Source organism: Pezoporus flaviventris, unplaced genomic scaffold, assembly GCF_033815535.1.
Source record: "Pezoporus flaviventris isolate CSIRO_AGI_PZ_B2104156 unplaced genomic scaffold, CSIRO_AGI_Pfla_v1 ptg000054l, whole genome shotgun sequence".
NCBI lineage: Eukaryota > Metazoa > Chordata > Aves > Psittaciformes > Psittacidae > Pezoporus > Pezoporus flaviventris.
Genome location: NW_026892602.1, coordinates 951679 through 976145, shown reverse-complemented (window position 1 = coordinate 976145; position 24467 = coordinate 951679). Strand labels below are relative to the sequence as shown.

Sequence of the window (24467 nt, the reverse complement as noted above, 5' to 3'; positions counted from 1 at the left end):
CATGCACTGCAGGGAAGGGTAATAAGATCAGAAGTGGTGTTTCCACTACAGCTGCTTTGCTAAGCTCTGGTAAAACATAACCGGCTTAGTGGACAGCTCATAAAATGTATTTTTATTTTAAGCTGTTCTTTTACTCTGCAGAAAAAACTCAGAGCTTCTGCATTCCAGCACGTGGGAATTTGTATTTCAAATAGATACTTCGTAATTGCTGTGTTTTTTTCAGTTTGGTCTTGCACCCTTCCACAACACCCCTGCTCCATCAGCTCTGCCCTGATGGATTTCTGAACACTTGCTGTTGCACAAGTGGAGCAACACATTAGGAGTGCTGGGGGGGGTAGGGTGTTCCTGAGAGATCTCTGAAACCCAAGTTGGTGAGCGATTTACATCGAGAACATGTGTGGCAGAGCACCAGATCACTGCTGATGCTGGCTGCAGCATGGCTAACACTGCAGTCAGAGCCCCATACACAAGGCCCTGTTGAAATGGCCATGCCAGGGGTCTGGAGGCAGAGCCAGGCTGTGAGATGAAGGAGGGTGAGCTTTTCCCATGAAGCCCCATCAGGAGCTGCAGGCTGCTTTGTGAGAGCCCACCTCCGGAGAAGGGTCCTGTTTCTGTCTGTGGCACCTGGCTGGCTTGTCCCGATAGGATGTAGAGTGAGAATTTGCTCTGTGCAGATGTCCTATGTGGGTGCCAAATGTGGTAACAGCTTTGGGCCCTCACTGCTCTGGACTGGGCTGATTTTGGTAGTACCATCCTTAAAAGCCAGACCATCTCCTCCCAAGTGTTGGTACGCACCATTTCTTTCTGCAGCCAGTGGAATCAGCTTGATTCTCAGCTGGACTGTACACACCCCAGACAAGCCAGGCTGCCCTGCATGAGTATTCTGTGGCATCTCTTGCTTGTTCAAACCTAGTATCTTGACCTTTCCTGGGCAGAGCTGTTACCTTTTCCACCCTAGACAAGCAGGACAGCTTGATTTTCACACCTAGTAAACTGTTCCGTAGACACTAACATAATGAAGGCCGAAGAAGGGATTAGCATGTTGAAAAGATGAGCAAAGCAGAGCAGCAATATTTAAGAGCATCTGTAAGCCTGGAGAGCTTTAGGTTTTGCTGCCTGTCACATCCCAGGCTGGAAAATCCACTGGGCTTTATTGTTAATCAGGTTTCGTCATTAAACTAATGAGAAACATTTGAGATGGTGTGCTAATTTTAGCCACTCTTTACAAATCTGTTTGTGCCAGTCAGGCATGTAATGTGAGGGTATCAACTGTGTACCTGCTCACTATGAATTACTTCCACCTTCAAGGTGTGAGGCGTGCTGCACAGTTACAAGAGCAGCCAGCCTGCCCGGGGAGCAGAGCACACAGACACCACTGCTGCCTGCTTCAGGTCACTTTGCAGGAGAGCCTGTTGTCCCTTCCACAGCTACCTCTTCTCCTTTGACAACATAGGCTCTGCTCAGCCTACAGTGAGCAATCATTTACCCATCTCTATAAAAACTGTGAGGAGCTGTTGTTAACCCTTCAACCCAGGCAGGAGGGAGCGGGTGCTGCCTTTAATCCCTGGTGCTGACATATGTTAGAAACCTCTGTCCTGCTTTGTAACTAACAGTCTGCCTGACCAGGACAGCCACAACCTGCTCCTGGAGCTGTTTGCTGGATGCCACGCATGCCTGCTCAATGCAGGGATGATCCATGCATGTCTTGAGGAAGGCAAGAGGCTTTTCTTTATCTGCTCAGAAGGGAAGGCAGGCTGAACTTCTTTTTTCTGGTAGCCTTGCAGAAGTTGCTGTTCACAGCCCAGAGCTCCTCGTGTGTCGGACCTCTCCAACCCTTCTCTGGGACTGTGGCACGTTTCTGATGCTGTTGCTGGTTATCAGCCGGCTGCAGCCTGGCCCCAGATTCCCGAGGCAGAGGGAATGTGTGCTGCCCTGTGGCTGTGTCCACCCCTGCCTCTGATTTTCCACCCGTCTTATCACAAGCCCCATACAGTGATTTGCATTGCCCCTGCAGCAGGATCTGGGTTTGTGCAGATTGTGTCAGATCCTGAGGGCCTGTCCTGGATTTGACAGGAGGGTGAAGTAAGGAGCAGAGGCAGCTGTCCCCTTTGCTGTTGATGTCTCTGATGAGCTTTATAAATGGAAATGTGAAGTGGCCTCGTAATTGGGCCACCTTTGTAGGGCAGCCCCAGTGGGGAGCAGCCCTGGGCTGGCCCCGTGTGCTCATGACTGGTGGTGTCTGGCAGGGGAGAGGCAGCACCAGTGAAACCCTCCCCAGGGCAGTTTGCAGGTGCCCTGGTTAGCAGGGACAGCCTCTTCTTCCCACAAATTTACCTTCCTCCTCTGTGGATCAAGCCGCCCTGTTTCCACACGGGCTGATAATTTACAGGAAACTATTGATTCAGGTAGCAAAGGTTATTTAGATAAGTGCAGGACGGGTGTTTGTGCCTCACTCGTGCTCTTTACACTGCCATTTGACACGGCCTTGCTGTCAGTTGCACCGAGCCAGGCTGGGAACCAGAGGTGGAGCTGTGTCTCAGGTGCAGGGTTTGGGGTGCAGAGGGTGCTTCTGCCACCCCTGCAGAGCTGCTGCTTCCCTGCTTGTGTCCATCAGCACCTCCAGCCTCTGTGTGCATGCTGTACAGCCAGCTGGGCTTGTTCCCAGGCTGCCTGCCCCATGAACCCCTGTGTATGCACAGCAGTGCCCTGCAGGGTCTGCTCCAGCCCCTGCAGTGTTTTTCTGTGGCTGGCCAAGGACAATGCCACGGGGTAACCTACTCCATGCACAGCTGCCCCAGTGGCAGTGAGACCACATTCCTGGTTCATGATCCTTATCCATCCCCCAGGAGCCAGTCCCTGCCCATCAGAGGCACAGCAGCTGAGGAGGAGGAAGGGGAAGGTGCTGACCTCTTGCTGGGGTTGGGAGAATGGTGTTGCACAGGAGCTTAAAGAGCTTCAAAATCAGTAGCTCAGGGTGTTGCTGCCCAAGCAGTACAGGTGCTCCCAGGTTGCCAGCAGTAACCCCTGTCCCTTGCCTCCCTAGCTGTGGTTGTGGTTGGTGTTCAGCGGTGGAGAGGGAGGAAAACCAGACGCCCAGCAATATGGCACACTAATATTCAATGTGACCCCTCTGACTTCCTTCCTGTGGCCTCTCCGAGCCTGGCCCCAGGATGCAGGTCACCTCCCTGCTTGCAGGGATGAAGGGAAGCAAATACTCCCCTGCCTGCCTTTCCTGTACCAGTGCTGGGAGGGGACCACAGCTCTCAATCCAACTTCTGACAGTGAGGGGTGCAGAAAAATACCTCCTCACAGCCAGCGCATCATCTGCATTACACCCCTGCCCTCACACCCGGCGGAGATGAGCTGACCCAGTTGTGTCAGCTGCAGTGGGGCATGGGGTGGCAGTAGGGATGTGCAGGGCTGTTCATCCGCTTGGGGGAATCACTCGCTGAAATTAATTTGGATTAATTAATTTCCAGTGATGCCTGGGTGGGCAGGAGCATCAGGGCTGTCCTTTGCAGCAAGGGTGAAGGCACTCTGGTGCTGGAGCACATTCAGTGCCAGTTCAATGTATGTAGCATCAAGCAGAGACCTCATCACCAAATGAGGAGGACAGAGGAAGCCCTCTGTCCTTGAGGGATTGCTGCTGGTGGTGGGAAGGGGCTTCAGCCTTCCCATGCAGGTGGGTGTTAGGCGCATCCTTGCATGCTGCCCACCACCCTGGAGCCTGGAAAATCTGCAGATGCTCACTTCCCTGCAGCTTTCAGTCTTGCTTTCAAGCAGCAGGCTTCTCTGGTTAGTAGGCACCAGCTGCAGGAAAAGCAGTGACGGGCACAGAGAAGCCAAATGTATGGAGTGTATGACCTTGTCATGATAGCCGAGTGCTTGCCGCCCTGGAACAAATGCAGAACAATTGTGATGATTCAATTACAGCTCCTGTTTTGAATTGCAATTTCACTCCCTCTGTAGGTTAATTAGTAGCACAGCCCCGGGCTATCTGTGGCAAGGGTTGCAGCAAAGTACATTAAAATTCATCTGCATGCCATTAATGAGTGGCAAGGTGCTTTTCCACGTGCAGGCGTGCTTGCTTTCTTCCTTGCAGCACTCAGGTGCTGTGCTGAGAGGGAGAGAGGTAAATGCTCAGCAGCAGTTATGAGCTGATTTTTGGCAGGGAAGCCCCTGGGCTGAATCCCTGAGCTGCTGCAGGCTTGTTGAGTTGTGATGTTTGTGTCCCTAATGCTCCATGTGCCTGTTACCAGCTTGTATTGTGGCTTGTGTTGCTGTGGTTGGGTTTGAAATGCTTTACAGGGTCACCTGGGCCCAAGGGAGGAGCGTCAGAGCTGCCTCTCTGCCAAGGACCTTCCCTGAGCCAGTTCAAGTTGTTTGTGAAGGATGCATCCAGTTCTGGGGCCCCTAACACAAGAAGGATGTGGGCCTGTTGGAGCGAGTCCAGAGGAGGTCATGGAGATGCTCCAGGGCTGGAGCACCCCTGCTTGATGAGAGGCTGAAAGAGCTGGGTTTGTTCAGCCTGGAGAATAGAAGGCTTTGGGGACACCTTTGAGCAGCTTCAGTGCCTAAAGGGGGCTACGAGAAACCTGGAGAGGGGCTTTGGACAAGGGCCTGTAGGGACAGGACAAGGGGGAATGGCTCTAACCTGACAGGGGGGAGATTGAGATGAGCTCTTGGGCAGAAGCTCTTCCCTGTGAGGGTGCTGAGGCCCTGGCACAGGTTACCCAGAGAAGCTGTGGCTGCCCCATCCCTGGCAGTGCTCAAGGCCAGGTTGGATGGGGCTTGGAGCAACCTGGTCTAGTGGAAGGTGTCCCTGCCCATGGCAGGGCGTTGGAACTGGATGAGCTTTGATGTCCCTTCCAACACAAAACAGTGTAGGGTTCTGATTTCTTAGCCACTAGAGGAGAGCTGGAACCAGAACCAGCCAGTTTGTATCTCCAGCCTGCAGGATCCCTTCACCCCAGGCCTCTGTGAGTCCCCCAGGGGATACCCAGCAGGCCACAGGGCAGTTCTTGTGTCCATGGGAAACATTCAGTGCACTGATCAGCTCATGGAGAGACAGGGAGGGAAGCAGATGATGCCTTCCCTCCCTGCTCCTAACTTTGGATCAGCTGTGCGCCAAGGCTGGGGGCAGCCCTGGCTGCTACAGGCACTGCTTAACAGCCTCTGCCTCCCTGCAGGTACATCGAGAGGAAAGCATTCCTGGAGCGCGTGGATCACAGGCAGTTTGAAATCGAACGCGACCTGAGACTGAGCAGGATGAAGCCCTAAGTGCTGTGTATGGCTTCAGGGGATTTTGCTCCCTTCTGTGCCCGAGTGCTGGTTGGGGGCTGCCAGCCACCACTGGATCACCGAGCACGGAAACCTCTACCCAAGACTCAGCCTGTATGGTTCAATGTACAGGTTTTTCCTTTTAATGCAATAGTTCAGGGAGGGTATTAGTCTGTGGGAAGGGGCCAGTTTGAGGGTTAAATGGCCCAGAAGGTGATAGAAGGATGAGACTCTGGCAGCAGCTTTCCATGGAGAAGATATGGTGGCACCCATCCTTTGCCAACCCTTGCTGCTTCTGGCAGCAGGAGGAACTGTGAGGGCTGGGGGGGTGCCAGTATATTCAGCTCTGAGGGTGGAGCTGCAGGGAGGTTTAATGGGTGCTGTGCATGCACAAGCTGTGTGCTGGAGCCCTTCTGCCAGCCCCACAGCCTCCCTGCCCCGCCACGCTGTGCTCTTACCTGGACAGAGCTGAACTGTCTCTCCTTGCTTATGGGGTCTGATGATGCTGGGGGGAGGTGGGGGGGTGTGCATTAAGCAAGCTGATTGTCGTGAGTTCAGCAGTAGTAGTCATTTATGAAGAAATCCTTCCTCGTTCATTCTGTCTAGAAGATGTGAGCAGCTGCAGCAGGCAGGATGGGCCAGGATCTAAGCATTCATGTGAATAAAGTATTCCACCCTGACACTCTTGCATGCTGGTTTGTGTGGGAATCAGATGACAGAGAAATGAACAGTTTCATATAGTAAGAAGTGTTCGATGGTGACAGTGAAAATCCCTGCTTAGAGGTGGGATTAAATCCAGAACTGGGGGTTGATGGGGACAATGTAATCATACTGTAGTGATGCTGCAGGAGTGAGGAATCTCTGCCACAGCACAGCCACACAGGAACATTCAGCAAGTGAAGCTGCCTGGGAGGGCAGACAGAGGCACCTGAGTGTGGAGCAGGTGGAGCTGGAGGCCAGCAGCACACCATCATCTTGCCGTTCTTCTGATCTGGAGCTGAGTTTGGCAGTTCCCAGTGTTTGTCCCATACAGGTCCTTGGAGTAAAGGTGCTTTTCCCCATGGGATGCTCAGAGCCTGCTCAATGGGCAGCCCATGCTGGTGCTGTGGCAGGGGGAAAAGCAACACCAGCCCCATCCTTCCTGCTAACAGGCTGAGCGGTGCTGCACTGGCCCCTTGCCCATGGCATTGAGAATGGTCTCAGCTTTGGACTCACGTGTCAGCTGCTGAGTCAGCCCTTGCTCTGTGGCCGTGTTGCAGGATAGATGAGAACAAAACACCACGTGCTGGGGAGAGCTGCAGCCTGTTCTGTACAGAATCAGCTGTTACAGACCTGCTTCAACGAGCCTGAAATTGGACACAAAACGAGGGGGTGATGACAGGTTTTCATCTCGAAACACTCCCAAGCCAGTTGCTGCTTTGGTTTTGGTTGCAAAAACAACCGGAGTCCCCATGCAGGGCACTGTGGTGGGGAGGTTTCAGCTCAGGGCTCCTGGCTGGCAGATGCAACAGGGAAACCTTTGGAGAACCCAAAGGCCGGAGGCACCAAACCCAGCCCTGCTCTTAAAAGCCCTGAAGAGCTCCAGCCTGTGTCCAGAGAGGGGCCTGCAGCAGCACCAGGCTCTGGGTGGCTTGGAGGAATGCCTCTGGATTTCCACACATGCTAACAGTGTGTTAGTGGGATCTGGCCAGTGCAGCCTCCACGGGCATGCTGGTAAACTGGGAAAATGAGTGACCCCCAGTTTACAGGACCCTGCCTGCCAGCCCCAGCTCTGCTCTCCAGAAGAGTTCCGGCCTCTCTTCTCTGGGGGTTTTCCTTCCCTTCAGCTGAGCAAATGTGGAAAATTTTGAAGTCTTGGGAGCAACCTGACCTGCTGGAAAAGTGCAGATCCATGGCCGTGGCCGAGAGCCTCGGCTCCCCTCTCTGCCAGGCTCCCCACTCCCAGAATCCTGGAGGTGAGCTGGGCTGTGGTACCCAGCCCGGCAAGCCTGGACAGGGTCTGTGGGACAGCCGGGGCAGCCTCAGCCTGGGGCTGATTCCTGGCTTCCTCCGTGTGAGCTCCCAAGTGTCCCACGTTTTTGCTTGGTTGGATCATGTATTCCTCGCCTCTCTTTCCTGAAGATGAGGAGTGATTTACAGGTCTCCAGAAAACAGAGCTTGGCTGCTTAGGAAGGAAAAACAAAAAGCCAAAGCCAACCCCCCCCCCCCCCCCCTTGCTATTTCCATTCCCAGCCACCTTCCCACGAAGGGGGGTGGCCCGGGTCCCAGCCAGCCCTCGGCATCCCCTCCAGCCCTGAGCACTCTGCAGGGAGATGGTGATCCTGCAGGAGATGCAGGTCCTTCTTTTGAGATGTTCCCACCTCGAGCCAGGAAGCTCCATGTGTCCTCTGTGGGTCAGAACCCACTCAGGGCATTTGCTGGGGATAACTCTGGCACTGCAAGGAGTCCCTCATGGCCCCAAGCATCACCTCGCCCCGGGGAGCTCCCCCTTCCCTGCCTGCCTGAAGGGGCCCCTTGTGTGGCTGGGCCCCAGACAAGGCAGTGATTGTGTCTGTGTGCCCCATCAGTCAGGGGCCATGCTCCAGAGCTGCAGTGAAACTGTTATGAAGCTGCTCAGTGGGGTCTGGGGAGGCTGCCCAGGGGAGCCTGCTACAGGGCAGGGAATGGTGTGTATTTACAGCTGCTGAGGTGGTGGGGATACAGGAACACATGTCTGGCTCTCACAGTGCATCTCATGGGACCCTGCCAGGCCATCCCCAGGCCTGTGATGGGATTCTGGGCTGGCCAGGCTGCCATGGGGCAAAGTGTGGCTGGACCCAGGAGGCACCTCTGCTGTGGGGCAGCAGGTCCCCATGGGGACCTGGTGCTGGGAGGGGCTGATGGAGCTGGGGGCACCACATCCTCTTCCCCAAGCTGCTGCTTCCAGCTTCTCCCACCTCTTTTCCCGCAGCAATGTGTGATCCAGCAGCACAGCGTGGCTGCGGTGGGTTCAAGACTAACGGGGTGGTTTGTGGGTCTCCCACCCATGGGAGGGTCCCCACTCGGGGCAAACTCACACACTGGTGGGTGCTGGCACTAGTGTTTGAAGGTCAGCCGGCAGTGGTGGCATAGCCAAGCCCTCACTGGGGGATGAACAGGGAGATGAACAGAGCTGCTACTGTTGGGAGAGCCCTAGGCCCACACTCCGCCTCAGCTTTTCAGGAGATGAGGGTGTGCCCTGCTGTCCTGTTCCCACCATCCTGCTGCTCCCTGGAGAAGTGAGCAGTCTCCTCTGCAGCTTAAAACCAGCCCTGCACCATAGAGAGGCGTGGGGATAAATCCTTGTTGTGATCCTGTTGGGTCCTGTGATAATACAAGCCAAGAGAAATGTCCTCATTATTACCAGAATATTGAAAGCTAATAAATCCCATCCTACCTTACAGGATTTATTTCTCTGTTCATTGCTAGGAGACTCAGTCCCGTGTAATCCTATTGCTGCTCCAGGAGGCAGGAGGCAGCTTTCCGAAGCACAGCCCTGGCAGGGCTGCAGGAAAGTGCTGTAGGCAGGAGCAGGCAGCTCCATTCAAAGCCTCTATTTCCCACTGGGGATGGCTCCAGCTTCCCCAGTGTGCCCCCTTCCCTGGGATGTCCCACTGTACCAGAGCTGTGCCCCAGGTGTGGAATCACTACAACACATCCCATCTTGGTGGCTGGGGCATAGCAGGGTCGATGGGGCATTAATCACCAATTAGCCAATTAACCTGGCACAGCACCACTCACCTGCTCCCCCAATCCCATGTATGCCCACTGTGCGCCCCTTAACTTCCACTTTGCAGTCCTCCAACACATTTCCATGCCAGGAAAAGCCTGGCTAGGCACAGGAACAACAGCAGCAGCCTGCTTGGTGCAGAGCTGGCTCGCTGGACACCAGGGACTCTCCCAGAGACAGTGACAGACACATGAATATGGCTGGAAATTTTGCCACCAAAGTGTCTTCCATAGCAACTGTTGCTGGGGCAACCTGCATCCCAAGCAGGATCCATCCCAAAACCCCCAACCCTGCATCCACTATAGCCGGTGGAGAATCACCATGTGAGGCCCTCACCATACCCCACTGCCTGCAACCAACCCAGCTTTGAGCATCCCCAGCGTGCACAGGGCCCCTGTAATGCTCCACTTCTGATCCTCTTTTCTGGCATTTCATTTTCTTAGAAGCTGGAGAAGCTACAGGAAGGCCTGTTGGTGCCTGTCACCCACTGAGTGCATGGCTGCAGAAGCAGGGGGATGCAGGAGCTGTTGGCAGCTGATGTATTTGGCTACAATGCACCTAAAATGGCCAGGATTGACGATTGACAGGGGATGGTTTGATCCCTTCACAAGGAGGGTGGGAAATAAAATCCCTTAATACCAAAGCAAGGAGCTTGTGGCTCCTCAGCACCCGCCTGAAGCCATGCAGTAGCAGGATCATCCCAGGGATCCCAAGAGACACCCTTGCTGCCGGCCCAGTAGAATCTCACCAGGCTCGAGGGTTCCAAAGCAAACACAGTGCGGCCTCACGGGATTGGCTGCGGAGCTCAGAGCCCATCCCAGGGCTGCACACGGGGCTCATTCCCTGCACTGTCACCGCTGCCACTGGCAAGAGGAAACCGCAGTCCTCTGGCTGCACCACTGGGGTGGCTGTGGTTTGCGGTGTGACCGCATACCCTGTGCCACATATCTCGTACCCCTGGCTGTGCCTCTATTTCCCCTTCTGCCAGCAATGCACTGGGGATCCTGCCTCCAAGCAGGGGATGGTACAGGGAGGTTGCTGGTGCCAGGGGATGGTGGTGGTGGCTCTTGGGGAGCAGAGCAAGCCTTGCTTTCTGTGGTGGCGCATGTGTTTGCAGTGTGGCCTCGGCTCTGTTGCAGCACACTGGTACAACCCAAAGGTAACCCCTGAGGTGAACACAGCTGAAAGCGAATGCCACGGCAGGAGCATGTGCAGGGGCGGAGGTACATTCCTGGCCTGCCTCGGCATGCACAGCTTGCTCCATGGCCCTGCAGCTCTGGAGCTCCTGTGTGCACCAGCATGGCTGCTGGCCAGCCCCGTGTGCCTCTGCTTGGCTCTCTGCATGTGCACAGGCCTTGCACCTTCACTGGCCACTCCCAGATCTCCCCCCGGTTCTGGGCACATACACATGAAGTCCCATGCACCCACTTAGCTCTTGCATGCTCCTGTGCTGGGCCACATGTGTGTCTGCAGCTTGTGCAGGCTGTGCATGTCATACGGGTCCTGTGCCTCCACTGCAGCTCCTACGTGTCCTGCAGCTCATCTGTGCCCACGCAGCTCACATCTCCCGCAGCTCATGCTGCTGCAGCTCAGACACGTGCTTCCATGGGCTCCCTGCTTGCCCTGCAACTGCCCTCCCAGCCCACTCCTGGCTCCATGTGCATGCCAGCAGCAGAGCTGCAGTTCCTGTGGGGCAGCATCAATACTGGCTGCCAGGGCGCCTGTGGGCCACGTGCCTGGGCTGTTGGAACAGGTCAGGTGGGGAGCGTGCCGGACACTGCAGTGTGCCATGTGCCATCCTGTGCCTCGTGTGCTGCACCATGCCATGTGTGCCACACTGTCTGGTGGGCCATGCTGTGCCACAATGGATCCTTACCCTGCATCAGCAACTGGGCTGGGGTGGGACATGCAGCTGAGAGAAAGCCCTCGCACACACTTAAACACACCCCCTCCACTGCACACATCACCCCCTGCCCTACACACTCATTGTACCTACACACACCCGTCACCTTCCCCTTAAACCCATCCGGTACTCCTCTGCTGATGAACACCCACCACATGCTCACAACACCCATTACACACCTGCCTGTTGCACACTTTTCACACACACCTCCCCTGCTACATGCCCCTTACACACACATGTATGTGCTCCGAACCCGTCACACACATGTAACCCTCCAGCGCACCTGCCTGTCACATGTCCGTGTACGTCCATTACACCCCCAGTGCACACACATTGCACACCCGCAGTGTACATCACCGCACCCCCTCTGCACCCTACCTGCACGGCGGCACGCCCCCAGCTGCCGGTCCACCCCCCCTGTCCCGTCCCGTCCCGTCCCCCCCCCCGGTTCTGGTGCCGGTCCCAGTCCCCTCCCTCCTGGTCCTGGTCCTGGTTCTGGTCCTGGTCCTGGTCCTGGTCCCGCTCCCGCTCCCGGTCCCGGTCCCGGTCCCGGTCCCGGTCGCGGTCCGGGTCCCCCGCCCGCCGTCGGTACCGAGCCCCATCCCAGTGCCCGCCCCGCCCCTCCCCACCGAAGCCCCGCCCCCGCGGGGCGGGCCCAGCCAATGGGCGCGGGCGGTGCCGCCGGGCCCGGGCGGGCAAGCGCTATAATGATCCCTACGGCACCACTGCCGCCGCCGCGCCTTTCGCCCGCCCCGCCGAGCCCGGCCCGGCCCCGGCCCCTGGCCGCCCGGCGCTAGGGCCGCCCGGCCCCGCGGGAAGATGAACTACCTGGTGAGCGGGCCCGCGGGCGGGACAGCCGGGGCGGGGGGCGCTCCTCACGGAGCAGCGGGGTGAGGGCTCACGGGGGGCCCCGGCACCGCGGAGCTCGGGGGAGGCCGCCTTCCGCCTCCAGAGATCGGTCGGGGCCCCCTCCCCTCCTCACGGCGGCCGAGCCCCCTCGGGTGACCTTGGCCTAGCCCTGCCGCGCCGGGGCGGGGAGGCCTTCTCCGCTCGGGGCCCCGCGGAGAGACCCCACCCGGGCTAGGGGCCTCCCCACTGGGGCGGCGGTGGAACCGGGCGGCCGGTGAGGCCCGCGGAGCAGGGAGGGAGCCGGTCGGACCAGTCCCGCCGTCCTGGGGCAGGCCGCAGCCTGCGCTGCTGCCCTGGCACCGGCTGAGGCCGGAGGGCTCCGTGCCGTGTCCCGGGCACGCCGCGGCTGCACGGCTCGCGTCCGCCATGAGGGTGGCCGTGGCGGAAGGGGCCCGGTGGCCGCTGGCGTGGGGATGGCCGCAGCTGACTCACCGCCATGGCACTTCCTCCCCGGCGGCGGCGGGAAGGGGAGGGAGAAGCGGAGGAGGGCCCCCCCCCCGACACCGGGGAGGTGGAGGGGCCCATCCGCTTCCCAGCACCACCTCTGGGAAGGATGGGTTGAACTCCAGCCGGGAAGGAAAAGGCGGTTGGAGCAGAGAGCTCCAGCCGGTGCGACCCGTTCAGCAGAGGCCGCGGGGCTTCGTCCTGGTGCTGGGTCTGCCGCGATGACTCCCCGCGGCTCACCGCCCCGGCGCGGGGCTCTCTTGCAGAACGTGCTGGCCAAGGCGCTGTACGACAACGTGGCCGAGTCCCCGGACGAGCTCTCCTTCCGCAAGGGCGACATCATGACGGTGCTGGAGCGCAACACACAAGGGTTGGATGGCTGGTGGCTCTGCTCGCTCCACGGCCGGCAGGGCATCGTCCCCGGGAACCGCCTTAAGATCCTGGTGGGGATGTACGACAAGAAGCAGCAGCAGCAGCAGCAAGTGCCTGGCCCTGCGCAGGGACCGGCACCACCGCAGCCATTGGTGTCCCAGTTGTCTCTGCCTTACCACCACCAAGGGGGCTTCACCCCGCTGTCACCCGCCTCGCAGTACACACCCATGCACCCTGCTTATGCCCCACAAGGGGACAACGTCTACCTGATGCCGGGCCCCAACATGGGACAGCAGGGTCTGTACCCAGGTTCGGCACCTACTGGACAGTTTCCACCTGCCCCAGCTAAGCAGCCGCCTGCCTACCCGAAGCAGACACCTCCCCATGCCTTCCCCAGCCCCAGCCAGGAGATCTACCAGGTGCCCCCCTCACTGGGCCAAGCAGCAGAGGCATACCCTGGGGGCTCTACCAGCCCTCCCCAGGATGTCTACCAGGTTCCCCCGTCAGCCAGTCAGGCTCAAGACATCTACCAGGTACCGCCGTCGTTGGACATGAGGAGCTGGGAAGGGCACAAGCCCCAAGGAAAGGTAGGATGGGGGGACTGGAGGTGGTAGTGTGATTGTGGGGCTCTCTGTGGTTCATGGTAGAAAGTGGTTGATAGGGCTACAGGGCTATTAGTTGCCCACCACTGTCTTTGGGAGCGGGCACTCCTTTTGTCTATCACGGGGGGTGTGTGGGCATCCTTGCCTGTACCACAGGCAGGAGTGGGTGTGCTGTTGGGGGTCCCTGTGCTGGCTGAGGTGCTCAGGTTAGTGTCATCTACCCAGCTGAGGGTGGCACAGCATTTGGCACTCAGGTCCTCTTCGTCTCTCATATAGGCTCTGCCAGTGACCGGTACAGGCATAAGCTGCTGGTAACCCAAGAGCTGCTTGGAAATGCCCCTTTGCCAGATCCCGCACATATGGAGGTGGCTATGGTACCCAGTATGGCACTGTGGGAGCATGGGCAGGGGCAGGCAGCTAGTGCCAGCATGTCCCAGCCAAGCCAAGGGTCCTGCCAGTGCTTGCCAGTTGGGTTTACTGGCAAGGCAAGGGTGAGCCACCAGCCGGTCCCCAGCACAGGGACCCTGTCCAGGTCAGCCTAACGGCTGCATCCTGGATACTGGGCTCTTCCTGGCTCTGCCCCTTCCCAGGCACGTCATTCTGGGGAAGAGGAGCAAGGTGTTTGCAGCATCGTGTTTTCTGGGAATGCTGCCCTGACTAAACCCTTTAGGAAATGGCCGGTGAGGGGCGGTGGGGCTGCCAAATCACTGCCCGTGCATGGGGAGCATTTTACGTGGAGGACAAGCCCATCATCTCTGCCAGTGGCTCAGCCCTTCTTGCCCCAGGGTGCCGTGGCCCTCTGGGTTTGGCTCTGTGCCGCTGTCTTGTTCCCATGGCACAGCAAGGTGGGAGGTGCTGAGCCATGGGAAGGGACCTGCTGTACCCGCCGGGCGCTAGCAGGTCCCTGCCGGCAGCTCCGTGCCCAACCGACCATTTCCTCCCGCACGCTGCGGCCGTGCCGCCGCTGGGCTTTGTCTCCGGCCGAGGCTTGCCGCTATAAATAACCGGTGAGATCATCCCGGTCCTGGCAGCGCAGCCTGGCCAGGCAGCGCCCTCCCGTGGGCACCGGTTTACTGGTGCCACGCAATCCCACCACCCGTCTGTCCAGCCCTGCTGCTGCGTTTTGGAGTGGTGATGTGGGGGGAAAAGGCAGGCTGGGGATGCTCGGTGGTCCCACCTCATCCCTTTCCCTCTTGCAGGTCCTGGTGCCCACCCGTGTGGGGCAAGTGTACATCTACGACTCCCCCAAGGGCGAGCAGGATGAGTACGATTTCCCTCGTCACCTCCTCTCCACAGGCTCCCAGGAGATCTATGACGTGCCGCCTGTCCGAGGGGGTGTCCCAAGCCAGTTCAGCCAGGAGGTGAGGCTGGTCAGGGGGCAGGGAGGTGCTCTTTCACAGCATGGGATCCTGATCTGGACAAATGGCACCCAGAGCTGCGCACGTCGTGAGCCTTGGTGCTGTTTTGGGCACCTCCATTCTTCCCAGTGGTCCCTGGGAGGAGGTGGGTACTCACACCATCCCTGACATGCAGTCCTGTATCCCATCCCTCCAGGTCTATGACACCCCACCTATGGCAGTGAAGGGTCCCAATGGGCAGGACCCAGAGCAGGAGATCTATGATGTGCCCCCCAGCGTGGAGAAGAACCTGCACCAAACTGTAAGTGCTGCTGAGGACATCCCAGCTTCTCTTAATAAGACACTATATAAGGGAACAGTCATACCCTGGAACAACATCCCCAGGAGTGTGCTAGCCTCCCTGGCACTGTGAGGGGACAGGGCTCTAGATAATCTCATCTAGGGGATGAGGTTGGACTGGATAATCTTTCAAGGTCTCTTCCATCCTGGCCTGCTCTAGGACTTTGTGATTCCCACCCCAAAGGGGATGTGGGAGGTGAGGGTACTGTGCCAGCCTCCCTGGGGGCAGGGGCATCCCTGGGGGCATGGCTCCATCTTGGTGCTCCCACAGCACTGTCTAGCATCCCTGGAGCTGGCACTGATGTGCACCCTAGCACGGCACAGCGTGTACTCATGTGCTGGTGTGACCCAGGCTGGCTCTCCCCATGATGCTGATGGTGCCTGCTGCTGCCCTTGCAGGTGTATGATGTGCCCCCCTCTGTGAGCAAGGATGTGCCCGATGGCCTGGCACGGGAGGAGACCTATGACGTGCCCCCTGCCTTCGCCAAGCAAAAAGCCTTTGACCCCTCCCGCCACCCTTTCCTGGCTCAGCAGGAGCCCTATTTGCCAGAGGATGTCTATGATGTGCCACCGGCAGCTGGGAAAGGTGCCCCTGATCCACCGCTCTCCCACGAGATCTATGATGTGCCCCCCAGCCTCAAGAAGCTGGGCGGGTCAGCCTTCTCATCCCAGGAGGTGTATGATGTGCCCCGGGACCTGCATGCTCCAGGCAAGGGCTCCCTGGACACAGAGGGCGAGTACATCTATGATGTCCCACCACAAGTGGATCGTGAGGCCAAGGGTGCCGATGCCAAGCGCCTCTCAGCCTCCAGCACAGGCAGCACCCGCAGCAACATCTCCACATCTTCGCTGGATGTGGTGCCCATGAAGGAGCCAGCCAAGGGAGCTGGCAAGGAGTTCTCCTTGGACTTGGATGCAGCCATGGAGACGCTGGCCAAGCTCCAGCATGGTGTTGGCAGCGCCGTCTCCTACCTCATGTCCTTCATCAGTGCCAACTGGCGCAGCCCCGAGCACATGGAGGCCAATGCCGCCAGCATCCGTGGGGCAGCTGAGGGCATCCGCACTGCCCTCCGGGACCTGCTAGAGTTTGCCCGGGGGGCAGTGGGCAATGCCGCCCAGGCCTCTGACCGGTCCCTCTACACCAAGCTCAGCAAGCAGCTGCAGAAAATGGAGGAGGTCTACCAGGCCCTGGCACGGCACGGCCAAGCGCTGGACGCTTGCCACTGGGCCCCAAGCGCCCTGGCCGGTGGCAAGCCAGGCACAGATGACTTGGAGCACTTTGTCATGCACTCGCGCAGCATTCCCGATGACACCAAGCAGTTGGCCTCCTTCCTGCATGGCAATGCCTCCCTCCTCTTCAAACGGACAAAGCCGGCGGCAGACAGCGGTGGCCATGGACCTCTTCACCCTTCTGACAAGGCCAGCAGCATCCAGTCGCGGCCCCTGCCTTCCCCACCCAAGCTGCTGGCCCAGGAGTCGCCCGACGGGCCCTATGAGAACAGTGAGAGCGGCTGGATGGAGGATTACGACTATGTCCATCTCCAGGTGAGCACAGAGAGTGGAGCTGCTCCCTAAGAGTGGGTTCTGTGCCAGTAGTCCCAGGAAGAGGGGGGATCAGGCAGTTCTGTCCGCCGCAGTGCTTCCTCTGCCCACATCTTGATTTTACTCTCTGGCTTGAGCACTAGGGAGACCAGGGTTATCCCAGGGCAGGGGAGGGCTTGGTCTCAGCAAGGCCGGTGTTGCTGACCCTCATGTCATGCCCATTCCTTCCCTGCAGGGCAAGGAGGAGTTTGAGAAGACCCAGAAAGAGCTGCTGGAGAAAGGCAACATCATCAGGCAGAGTAAGGACCAGCTGGAGCACCAGCAGGTAATGGGGTGGGTGTGCAGTGCTGGGCACAGCTCTTGTGGCAGGCAGGGTCCTTGGGTACTGCTGCCCTTGCATCCCCTGCCACTGGCCTGGACCATGGTCCCCTCTTGCATGGTTGTCCCCATGGTAGGTTCTGGCTCATCTCCTGTGCCAGTGCTGTGGAGGAGAGGAGCCCAGCACGGCTCTCCTGGGGCTGGCACTCTACCTTGCTGTGTCCCCTGTGGCACAACTGTCACCCAGAGCTGGTGGCCACTGGGAGCTGTGCCTGTTGCTCCAGGCAGGGGATCAGGCACTGGCTTGATGGCTGCCATGCCTCACGCCTGTCCCTCCCATAGCTGAAGCAGTTTGAGCGGCTGGAGCAGGAGGTGACACGCCCCATTGACAACGACGTGTCCAACTGGAGCCCTCCCCAGCACTACGGCCCAGCACGGGGTGCCCTGTGTCCCGCTGATCGCCAGCTTCTCCTCTTCTACCTGGAGCAGTGTGAGGCCAACCTCACCACGCTCACCAATGCTGTTGATGCCTTCTTCACCGCTGTCAGCACCAACCAGCCTCCCAAGATCTTTGTGGCCCACAGCAAGTTCATCATCCTCAGCGCCCACAAGCTCGTCTTCATTGGGGATACCCTGTCCCGCCAGGCCAAGGCCCAGGACGTCCAGCACAAGGTGATGCACTACAGCAACCTCCTCTGCGAGATGCTCAAGGAGATCGTGGTGACCACCAAGGCAGCCGCCCTCCACTACCCTTCTCCTGCTGCCTCTAAGGACATGGTGGAGCGTGTCAAGGACCTTGCCAACAGCACGCAGCAGTTCAGGATGGTGCTGGGCCAGCTGGCAGCCATGTGATGGCACAGGGCTGCTATCCCCGTAGCTCCCACCCTGTTACCCAGACACACATCCCCTCCATGAGATCCCTCTCTGCCTGGTGTAAGTGGATTTGTACATAGAGACTCCCCATATGCACCGGGGGTCTGGGGCTCTGCTGTTAGAGGGGTGAGGGGCTGCAGCCGTTATCCCCCTTCCTTTTTTTCCTCCCTCTGGCCAGAGGCCAGGATTGGTTTTAGAGCCGTGCCCTTAATGAAGCAAAGCTGGGGGGGTGGATTTATAGCCACTCATCCTTGCTATCCTCTCTCCATTCAAAACCCAGCAGCCTGGAGGCCATGGGGCCGTGTCCCTGTTGAATCAGCATGGGGATGCGTCTGGCAAGTTGGGATGATGCTGTTGGCCACTCCACTGCTGGGGGGCCTCTTAAGTGGTCTCCAACAGCCAGACTTTTAATGCTGTGCAAGCCACCATATGTGGTGGGGCAGGGACAGGTTGTACTATGTGCCAGAGGCTCTGGATAAGTGTTCCCAGGGCAATAAGGGGATTATAGGGGGCCTGGGGCAGGAAGGGTCTGACCTATATGTTCTCTGGTTTTAACTCCTGTATGAGCTGTAACAGAAACGTAAGCCGAAATTGGTGCCTTTTGAATGCAGGGGAAGCTTCTGCTGGTTCCCAGAGCTATGGAGTCACAGTCCCCCAGAACTCAGCCCCCTAGCCCCCAACAGCATAAAGGTTTGCCTAGAAACCTGCCATCTCTTGGATATCTGTGTTTGCCTGCTGTGGGAAGGGAACCCATTGGGAAGGCTGGGGCATCCCCCCAAAAGAGATGATAGCATATAGAGGCTATGGGTACAAAGGAAAGAGAAGGTTGGGGTGAAAATGAATGGGGGCAGTGGGGCCACCCAGCCCTGACTCCAGGGGGCTGGTTCTGGCACTGGGAGTATCTTAGAGCATCTTACTGGGGCTCATGGGGTGGGTTTAGTATGGTCTTGAATGCAGGACATTGAAGGTTTCTTGCAACCCAAACTATTCTATGATTCTGAAGGTGGCAGTGGCCTCAGGCAATGGGTGCAAGGGCAGTGTGACTTCTGTGAGGAAGCTCAGGATGTCCCTGGAGCCTGCAAAGATCAGGGTCAGGTTGTAGCTGGATATCCCCTTCCTGCATGGGCTGGTGCTCCTCCAGCAGCACCACATTGCATGTTAGGCCACAGAATCATTAGAATAATCTGGGTTGGGAGGGGCCTTCAAAGCTCATCTAGTCTGACCCCCCTGCAGTGAGTATGGACATCTTTGACGGGATTAGGTTGCTCAGAACCACACCTAGCCTGGCCTTGAATGTCTTCAGGGATGCTGCATCTAGCATGATGCAGTAGTGCACTGACTGTGTTGGTGGCTGAGGGACCCGTGGCTGCCATGCTGCAGAGTGAGGCATCTGCCCTGGCATCTGCAGGCAGGAGGTAGGACTCTGGTGTGCCTCTGGAACCATGGAGAGGCCAGCACCCCAAGGGACCATCACACACACACAAGAGGACTTCATAGACCATAGCACCCCCAGCCTGTGGCACCCCTGATGCACCACAGTACTAATGGGGGACCAGAGCCCAGTGCCCCACACCCTCACCACCATGTCCCTTCCTCTCCCCAGGCACTCCCACCACTCCCTCTACAGACCCTCTCTAGCCCAGACCGTTCCCCTCTGTAAGTGCATGGCCCTTCCGCAGACCTGACCTGCTCCCATCTTTGTCCCGGGGATCCTGGGCTCAGGCACCCTGAGACAGCTGGGGCCCTGACCGTGCCCCTCAGGGTCTTCACGAAGGCGGGGGCAACAGAAGCTGCCGGAGAAGGGGTGGGAGCAAGGGCCTTCATCAGGGCAGAAGGGGACGGGAGGGTTCAACCTGGGGACATAGGCCCGAGACCCACAGCCGAGGGCAGCGCGGTCACACCGGGATCCCCGTCCCGCCGTGCCCCACGGGACGCCCGAGTCCCAGCTCGGCCCCACCTTGGAGCAGCAGCTCCGGCGCCCCAGCACTCGCTGCAGGGACATGGCGGCTTCGCCCAGGACAGGGCAGGGACCGCAGCGGGTTTGGACCGGGACAGGAGCGCTGCAAAGTGGGATCGGAGCGGGGCCCTGCCCAGCCCCTGCCCCCGCTGCCACCGCCTCCGCCGCGTTAAGGTGGTGCCGCCTCACAGGGCCGCGGCGCCTCAACACGTGTCCCTCCGGCCCTGACTAACCCCCTCTCGCCTCCCGCACCAGGGCTAAAGGTCTCTCCCGGCCGGGGCCCTTCCGAGGATCCCCCAGATCCCGCCCCTGCCCTGCTCGGCCCACACCGGCAGCACCGAGTGTCTTGCGGCTGCTCCGGTGTCCCGAGCCTCGGCCCGCAGCCATTGACTGTATTAGCTACCAGGAAGAAAACTGACTATCCCAACCGAAACCAGAACAGCGTCCTATGGTTCCTAGAGTGACCTTGGTTTCTGGGGTAACCCTGCACCCATCTGTCCCTGCGGTTGGTGCTTGCTCCTCCTCCCTGGGGTGCCCTTGAGTTCCCGATGCGTCTCTGCTCTCTTTGCCCCAGAGGCTGACAGCCCGAGACACACAGGACCATTCCTCAGGAACCCCATCGGGCCCTGCATGGTCCCCGGTGCCTTGGGTGGCGGTGCCGCCGGCGGGAACGCAGGCTGGGGTCCGGCGGTCGTGTCCAGGCGCCCGGACACCCGAGCAGCTGCGGGAACACCCGGTGCTGCCGCTGCGGGCAGAGCAGGCGCGGGAGGCTGAGAAACTCACCGGGAGGGAGGGAGGGAGGGGAGGGGAGGGAGGGAGGGAGGGGAGGGAGGGAGGGAGGGGAGGGAGGGAGGGAGGGAGGGAGGGAGGGAGGGAGGGAGGGAGGGAGGAGGGAGGGAGGGAGGGAGGGAGGGAGGGAGGGAGGGAGGGAGGGAGGGAGGGAGGGACCCATGTAGCGGCGCTGCGGCCCTGTCAGCCGGAGCCACCTTAACGCCGAGGAGGCGGTGACGGCGGCGGAGGCGGGAGAGGCGGGGCAAGGGCTCTGCTCCCGTCTCCCTCTTGTCTCGGTCCAGTCGCACTTTGGTCTCGCTCCTGTCGTGGCCGAAGCCGCCATGTCCCTGCGGCGGGTGCTGGGGCTGGGGCGGGCCCTGGGCCGCCGGAGCTACTGCTCCAAGGTGGGGCCGAGCAGGGGCTTGGGGGTCCCATGGGACACGGCGGGACAGGGATCTCGGTGTGACCGCGCTGCCCTCGGCTGTGCATGGAGGTCCCGGGCCCGTGGCCCCCAGGTCGGACCCTCATTTCCCCCCCGCAGTCCCCGCTGCCCCCAGACTTCGTAGAGGCCCTGAGGGCCGTGGTGGGGACCCCCAACGTCTCCACGGCCATGTCGGTGCGGGAGCAACACGGGCATGACGAGTCAATGCACGTGTAGGTACCTGGGCCGGGACCGCGGGAAGGGGTTGAGGAGGTGAAGGGTTTTAGGAGAGGGGAAGAGCCATGGGGAGGGGAAGGGTCTGAGGGGAAGAAGAGCACTGTGGATGGGAAGGGCCATCGGGAAGGGAGGGGTTTTGGAAGGGTAAGGATCTAGGCTGGGAGCATGGGAGAGGAAGTGACTGGAGAGAGGAAGGGTCTGGGGTTGGGGAAGGGTCATGGGGAGAGACATGGGCATATGGGGGGGAAAGCCCTAGGAGAGGGTCCTTGGAGGGGAAGAGCAATGGGGGGAAGGGTCTGGATTGAGGAAGAAGGGACACGGGGAGGAGGCTGGGGGAGAGGTGGAAGGGCTGTGGGGTGAGGGTTGTGGAGGGGGGGCAGTGGCAGCAATGCTCCTGTCCCCAGCTGTGCCCCTCCGGACGCCGTGGTGTGGCCGCACGCAGTGGGGCAGGTCCAGGAGCTGGCTGCACTCTGCTACCGCTACCGTGTGCCTATGGTGCCCTTTGGCACTGGCACAGGCCTGGAGGGTGGCGTCAATGCCGTACAGGTACAAAACCCCAGACCCCTCCCCGGTCCCTGCCCAGGGCTGCCAGTGCCACTGTGCCCAGCCCCTGCGGTGCCCCATGGCAGGGCGGTGTCTGCTTTGACCTGAGCCACATGAACGCCATCATGGAGCTGAGCCTCGAGGACTTCTCCGTGTCGGTGGAGCCCGGCGTCACCCGCAAGGCCCTCAACAGCTACCTGCGTGGCACCGGGCTCTGGTTCCCTGTCGGTAATGTGGGCACTGGGGAACAGACGGGGGGCTGTCTGGGGTGGGATGGTGGCACTGGGGTGCTGGGGGTGCCCGTGGGTGTGCTGTGACCACAAGGGTGGGGTTTACCACTGAGGTGCTGTGGTTCCAGAAGTGTCCACATGGGAGTGGGTGCCATGATCTCACGAGGTCCCAATGGTACCAGGGGTGCACAGGGCTGGGCAGAGCACGGGGTCTCATGGGGACATCCTATGTCTCTGTCCCCATGCCAGCTGCCCATCCCATCTCCACTCCGTGCCATCCCATCCACAGACCCTGGCGCGGACGCCTCACTCTGCGGCATGGCAGCCACAGGCGCCTCAGGCACCAATGCAGTGCGCTATGGCACCATGCGCCCCAACGTGCTGAACCTGCGCGTGGTGCTGCCGGATGGGCGCCTGTTGCACACCGCAGGCGCTGGGCGCCAGCCCAGGTGGGCATGGGGGGGGTTGGGCTGGGTGCGGACTGTACCAGCACCCGCTCACTAGCCCAACACAGGAAGCGGGCGGCCGGCTACGACCTGACCTCACTGTTCGTGGGCTCCGAGGGCACCCTGGGCTTCCTCACACTGGCCACGCTGCGCTTGCACCCACTGCCTGAGGCCAGCGTTGCCACAGCCACCACCTTCCCGACTGTGCGGGCAGCCGTGGACTGCACCGTGCAGGTCCTGCAGGCTGCCGTGCCCGTGGCACGCATCGGTGGGTGCTAGGGAATGGGTCTGGCACTCGGGCTGGGGGTCCGAGTGCTCATGGCAGGGCTCATGCTGTCTTCTTGTCAGAGTTCCTGGATGAGGTGATGGCGGGTGCCTGCGGCCGCTTCAGCAACATGAAGCTGCCGGTGGCCCCCACGTTGCTCTTGGAGCTCCACAGCTCCAGGCATGGCCTGGCTGAGCAGCAGCAGCAAACAGGTAGGCTCGGCTGAGGGCCGTGGTGGGCACAGGTGCCCAGGGGCAATGAATGGGGAACCAGGGATGTCCTGGCATGAAGGACAGTGTTAGGTGGCCGCAGTATGGCTCTGGGGCAAGCGATGGTGTCCATTGCCTGGGATGGGGAGCCAGGTACATCCTGAAGCAAGGAATGGGTGACCAGGCCCAGGGATTGGGGAACCTTGGTGTCATCAGAGTGAGGGTGCCCGGAGCCTAGGACTGGCATTCTGGAGGTCCCATGGATGTGGTCCCCTGTCCCAAGCCTGGGCTGTCCTGAGGAGAGGGACAGGTTCCCAGGACCAGTGACAGGGTAAACAGGGCTGGGTGCCCAGGTTGGGGACTGTGGGACTGGGGAGTTCCAAGGTGAAGGATGGGTACAGACCTCCTCAGGCAGGGGTGTGCTGGGGGACCCAGGGGCAGGGGACAGGGGGGATCATGGGTGTCCCAGGGTGTGGGGTGGATGCCCGGGGTGGGGACTGGGATTTCTGGGGGTGCTGCGTGTCCCATCCACTTCATCCCAGTGCTCCTGGCAGAGGAGATCGTGCGGCTGAATGGCGGCTCCAGCCTGGCCTGGGCGGAAGAGCTGGAGGAACGTGAGTGCCTCTGGGCTATGCGCCACCATGCCTGGTACGCGGCCCTGGCACTGCGGCCCGGCTGCCAGGTGAGGGACAGGCATGGGGACAATGGCACCAGCACCCCATGGAGCTGTGGTGCCATTGCTCTGCCCTGGGGGACAGCCCTTCATGGATTTGTGGTGCCACTGCTCTGCCCTGGGGCACAGTGCCCTGTGGAGCTGTGGTGCCACTGCTGTATCCTGCCTGGCCCAGGGCTACTCCACTGATGTCTGCGTGCCCATCTCCCGCCTGCCCGACGTGGTGGTGGAGACCAAGCAGGACCTGCAGGACTCTGGCCTCACCGGTCAGTGGGGCAGGGGGGGGTGTCAGCTGGGGGACTGCTGTCCTCCCCACTGTACCCCACCTGACCCACAGTCCCCTGCAGGCCCCATGGTGGGACACGTGGGTGATGGCAACTTCCACTGCATCCTCGTCTTTGACACCCAGGATGAGAACGAGGCGCAGCGCGTCCATGCCTTCGCTGAACGCCTAGGCAGGTGGGGATGGGGACGCTCCAGGGACCTGGGGATGGAGAGATGGACTTCCCCATCCCCTGACCTCATCATCCTGCAGGCGGGCGCTGGCAGCAGGGGGGACCTGCACTGGGGAGCATGGCGTGGGTCTGGGCAAGCGGGCACTGCTGCTGGAGGAGCTGGGACAAGAGGGGCTGGACACCCTGCGCAGCATCAAGGCTGCGCTGGACCCCAACAACCTCATGAACCCCGGCAAGGTGCTCTGACAGTGGCACCAGCACCGGGCTGACACCCCTTGTGCTTCCCCAAATCCCCCACCCTTGTGGGTCAAGGACCCCCAATAAACTCCTCTGCAACCACAGCATCCATGCACTGTGATGTTTTTTAGGGGGACAGGACACCAGTCCCATCCTCAGGTGTTCCCTGCCCTAAGCAGTGCATACCCCTAGGCTGGGGGACTGGTGGGGTCCCACTTTAACCCCTTCCCAGTGCTGTGGGGCTCTGTGGGACTGAGAGCTGTCCAGGCTGTGTGGGAGGGGTGAAGACAGGGAAAGCCTGCCACCACGCTCTGCTTCACCAAGAAAGCCAGTGA

General features: G+C 60.0%; 3 protein-coding genes across 5 annotated transcripts in view; all 3 read left to right on the top strand.

Moving 5' to 3' along the window:
* The window catches only part of CFDP1 (craniofacial development protein 1), a 66335-nt gene extending 60373 nt beyond the window's left edge, over positions 1–5962 (top strand). Inside the window, exon 7 of the mRNA XM_061468934.1 lies at positions 5190–5962. Coding sequence (XP_061324918.1) covers positions 5190–5280 — 91 coding nt within the window. The 3' untranslated portion in view covers positions 5281–5962. The remainder of the gene's footprint in view (positions 1–5189) is intronic.
* A 5678-nt stretch (positions 5963–11640) lies between these two features.
* BCAR1 (BCAR1 scaffold protein, Cas family member) lies at positions 11641–18398 on the top strand. 2 transcript variants are annotated; one of them, XM_061468933.1, is made up of 7 exons: positions 11641–11762; positions 12551–13243; positions 14458–14619; positions 14813–14917; positions 15355–16500; positions 16733–16822; positions 17158–18398. In XM_061468933.1, exons 1-7 carry the CDS (start codon positions 11751–11753, stop codon positions 17665–17667), a joined length of 2718 nt encoding a protein of 905 aa, XP_061324917.1. In that variant the 5' UTR covers positions 11641–11750; the 3' UTR covers positions 17668–18398. The 2 variants fall into 2 exon arrangements, with proteins under 2 accessions (XP_061324917.1, XP_061324915.1); XM_061468931.1 differs by lacking the exon at positions 11641–11762 and having other exon boundaries at positions 12367–13243.
* Positions 18399–20666: 2268 nt separating this feature from the next.
* LDHD (lactate dehydrogenase D) lies at positions 20667–24236 on the top strand. 2 transcript variants are annotated; one of them, XM_061468979.1, is made up of 11 exons: positions 20667–20820; positions 20958–21070; positions 21479–21620; positions 21704–21845; positions 22137–22296; positions 22362–22561; positions 22642–22770; positions 23322–23449; positions 23616–23706; positions 23788–23899; positions 23976–24236. In XM_061468979.1, exons 1-11 carry the CDS (start codon positions 20758–20760, stop codon positions 24139–24141), a joined length of 1446 nt encoding a protein of 481 aa, XP_061324963.1. In that variant the 5' UTR covers positions 20667–20757; the 3' UTR covers positions 24142–24236. The 2 variants fall into 2 exon arrangements, with proteins under 2 accessions (XP_061324963.1, XP_061324962.1); XM_061468978.1 differs by having other exon boundaries at positions 23310–23449.
* Positions 24237–24467: the final 231 nt, after the last annotated feature.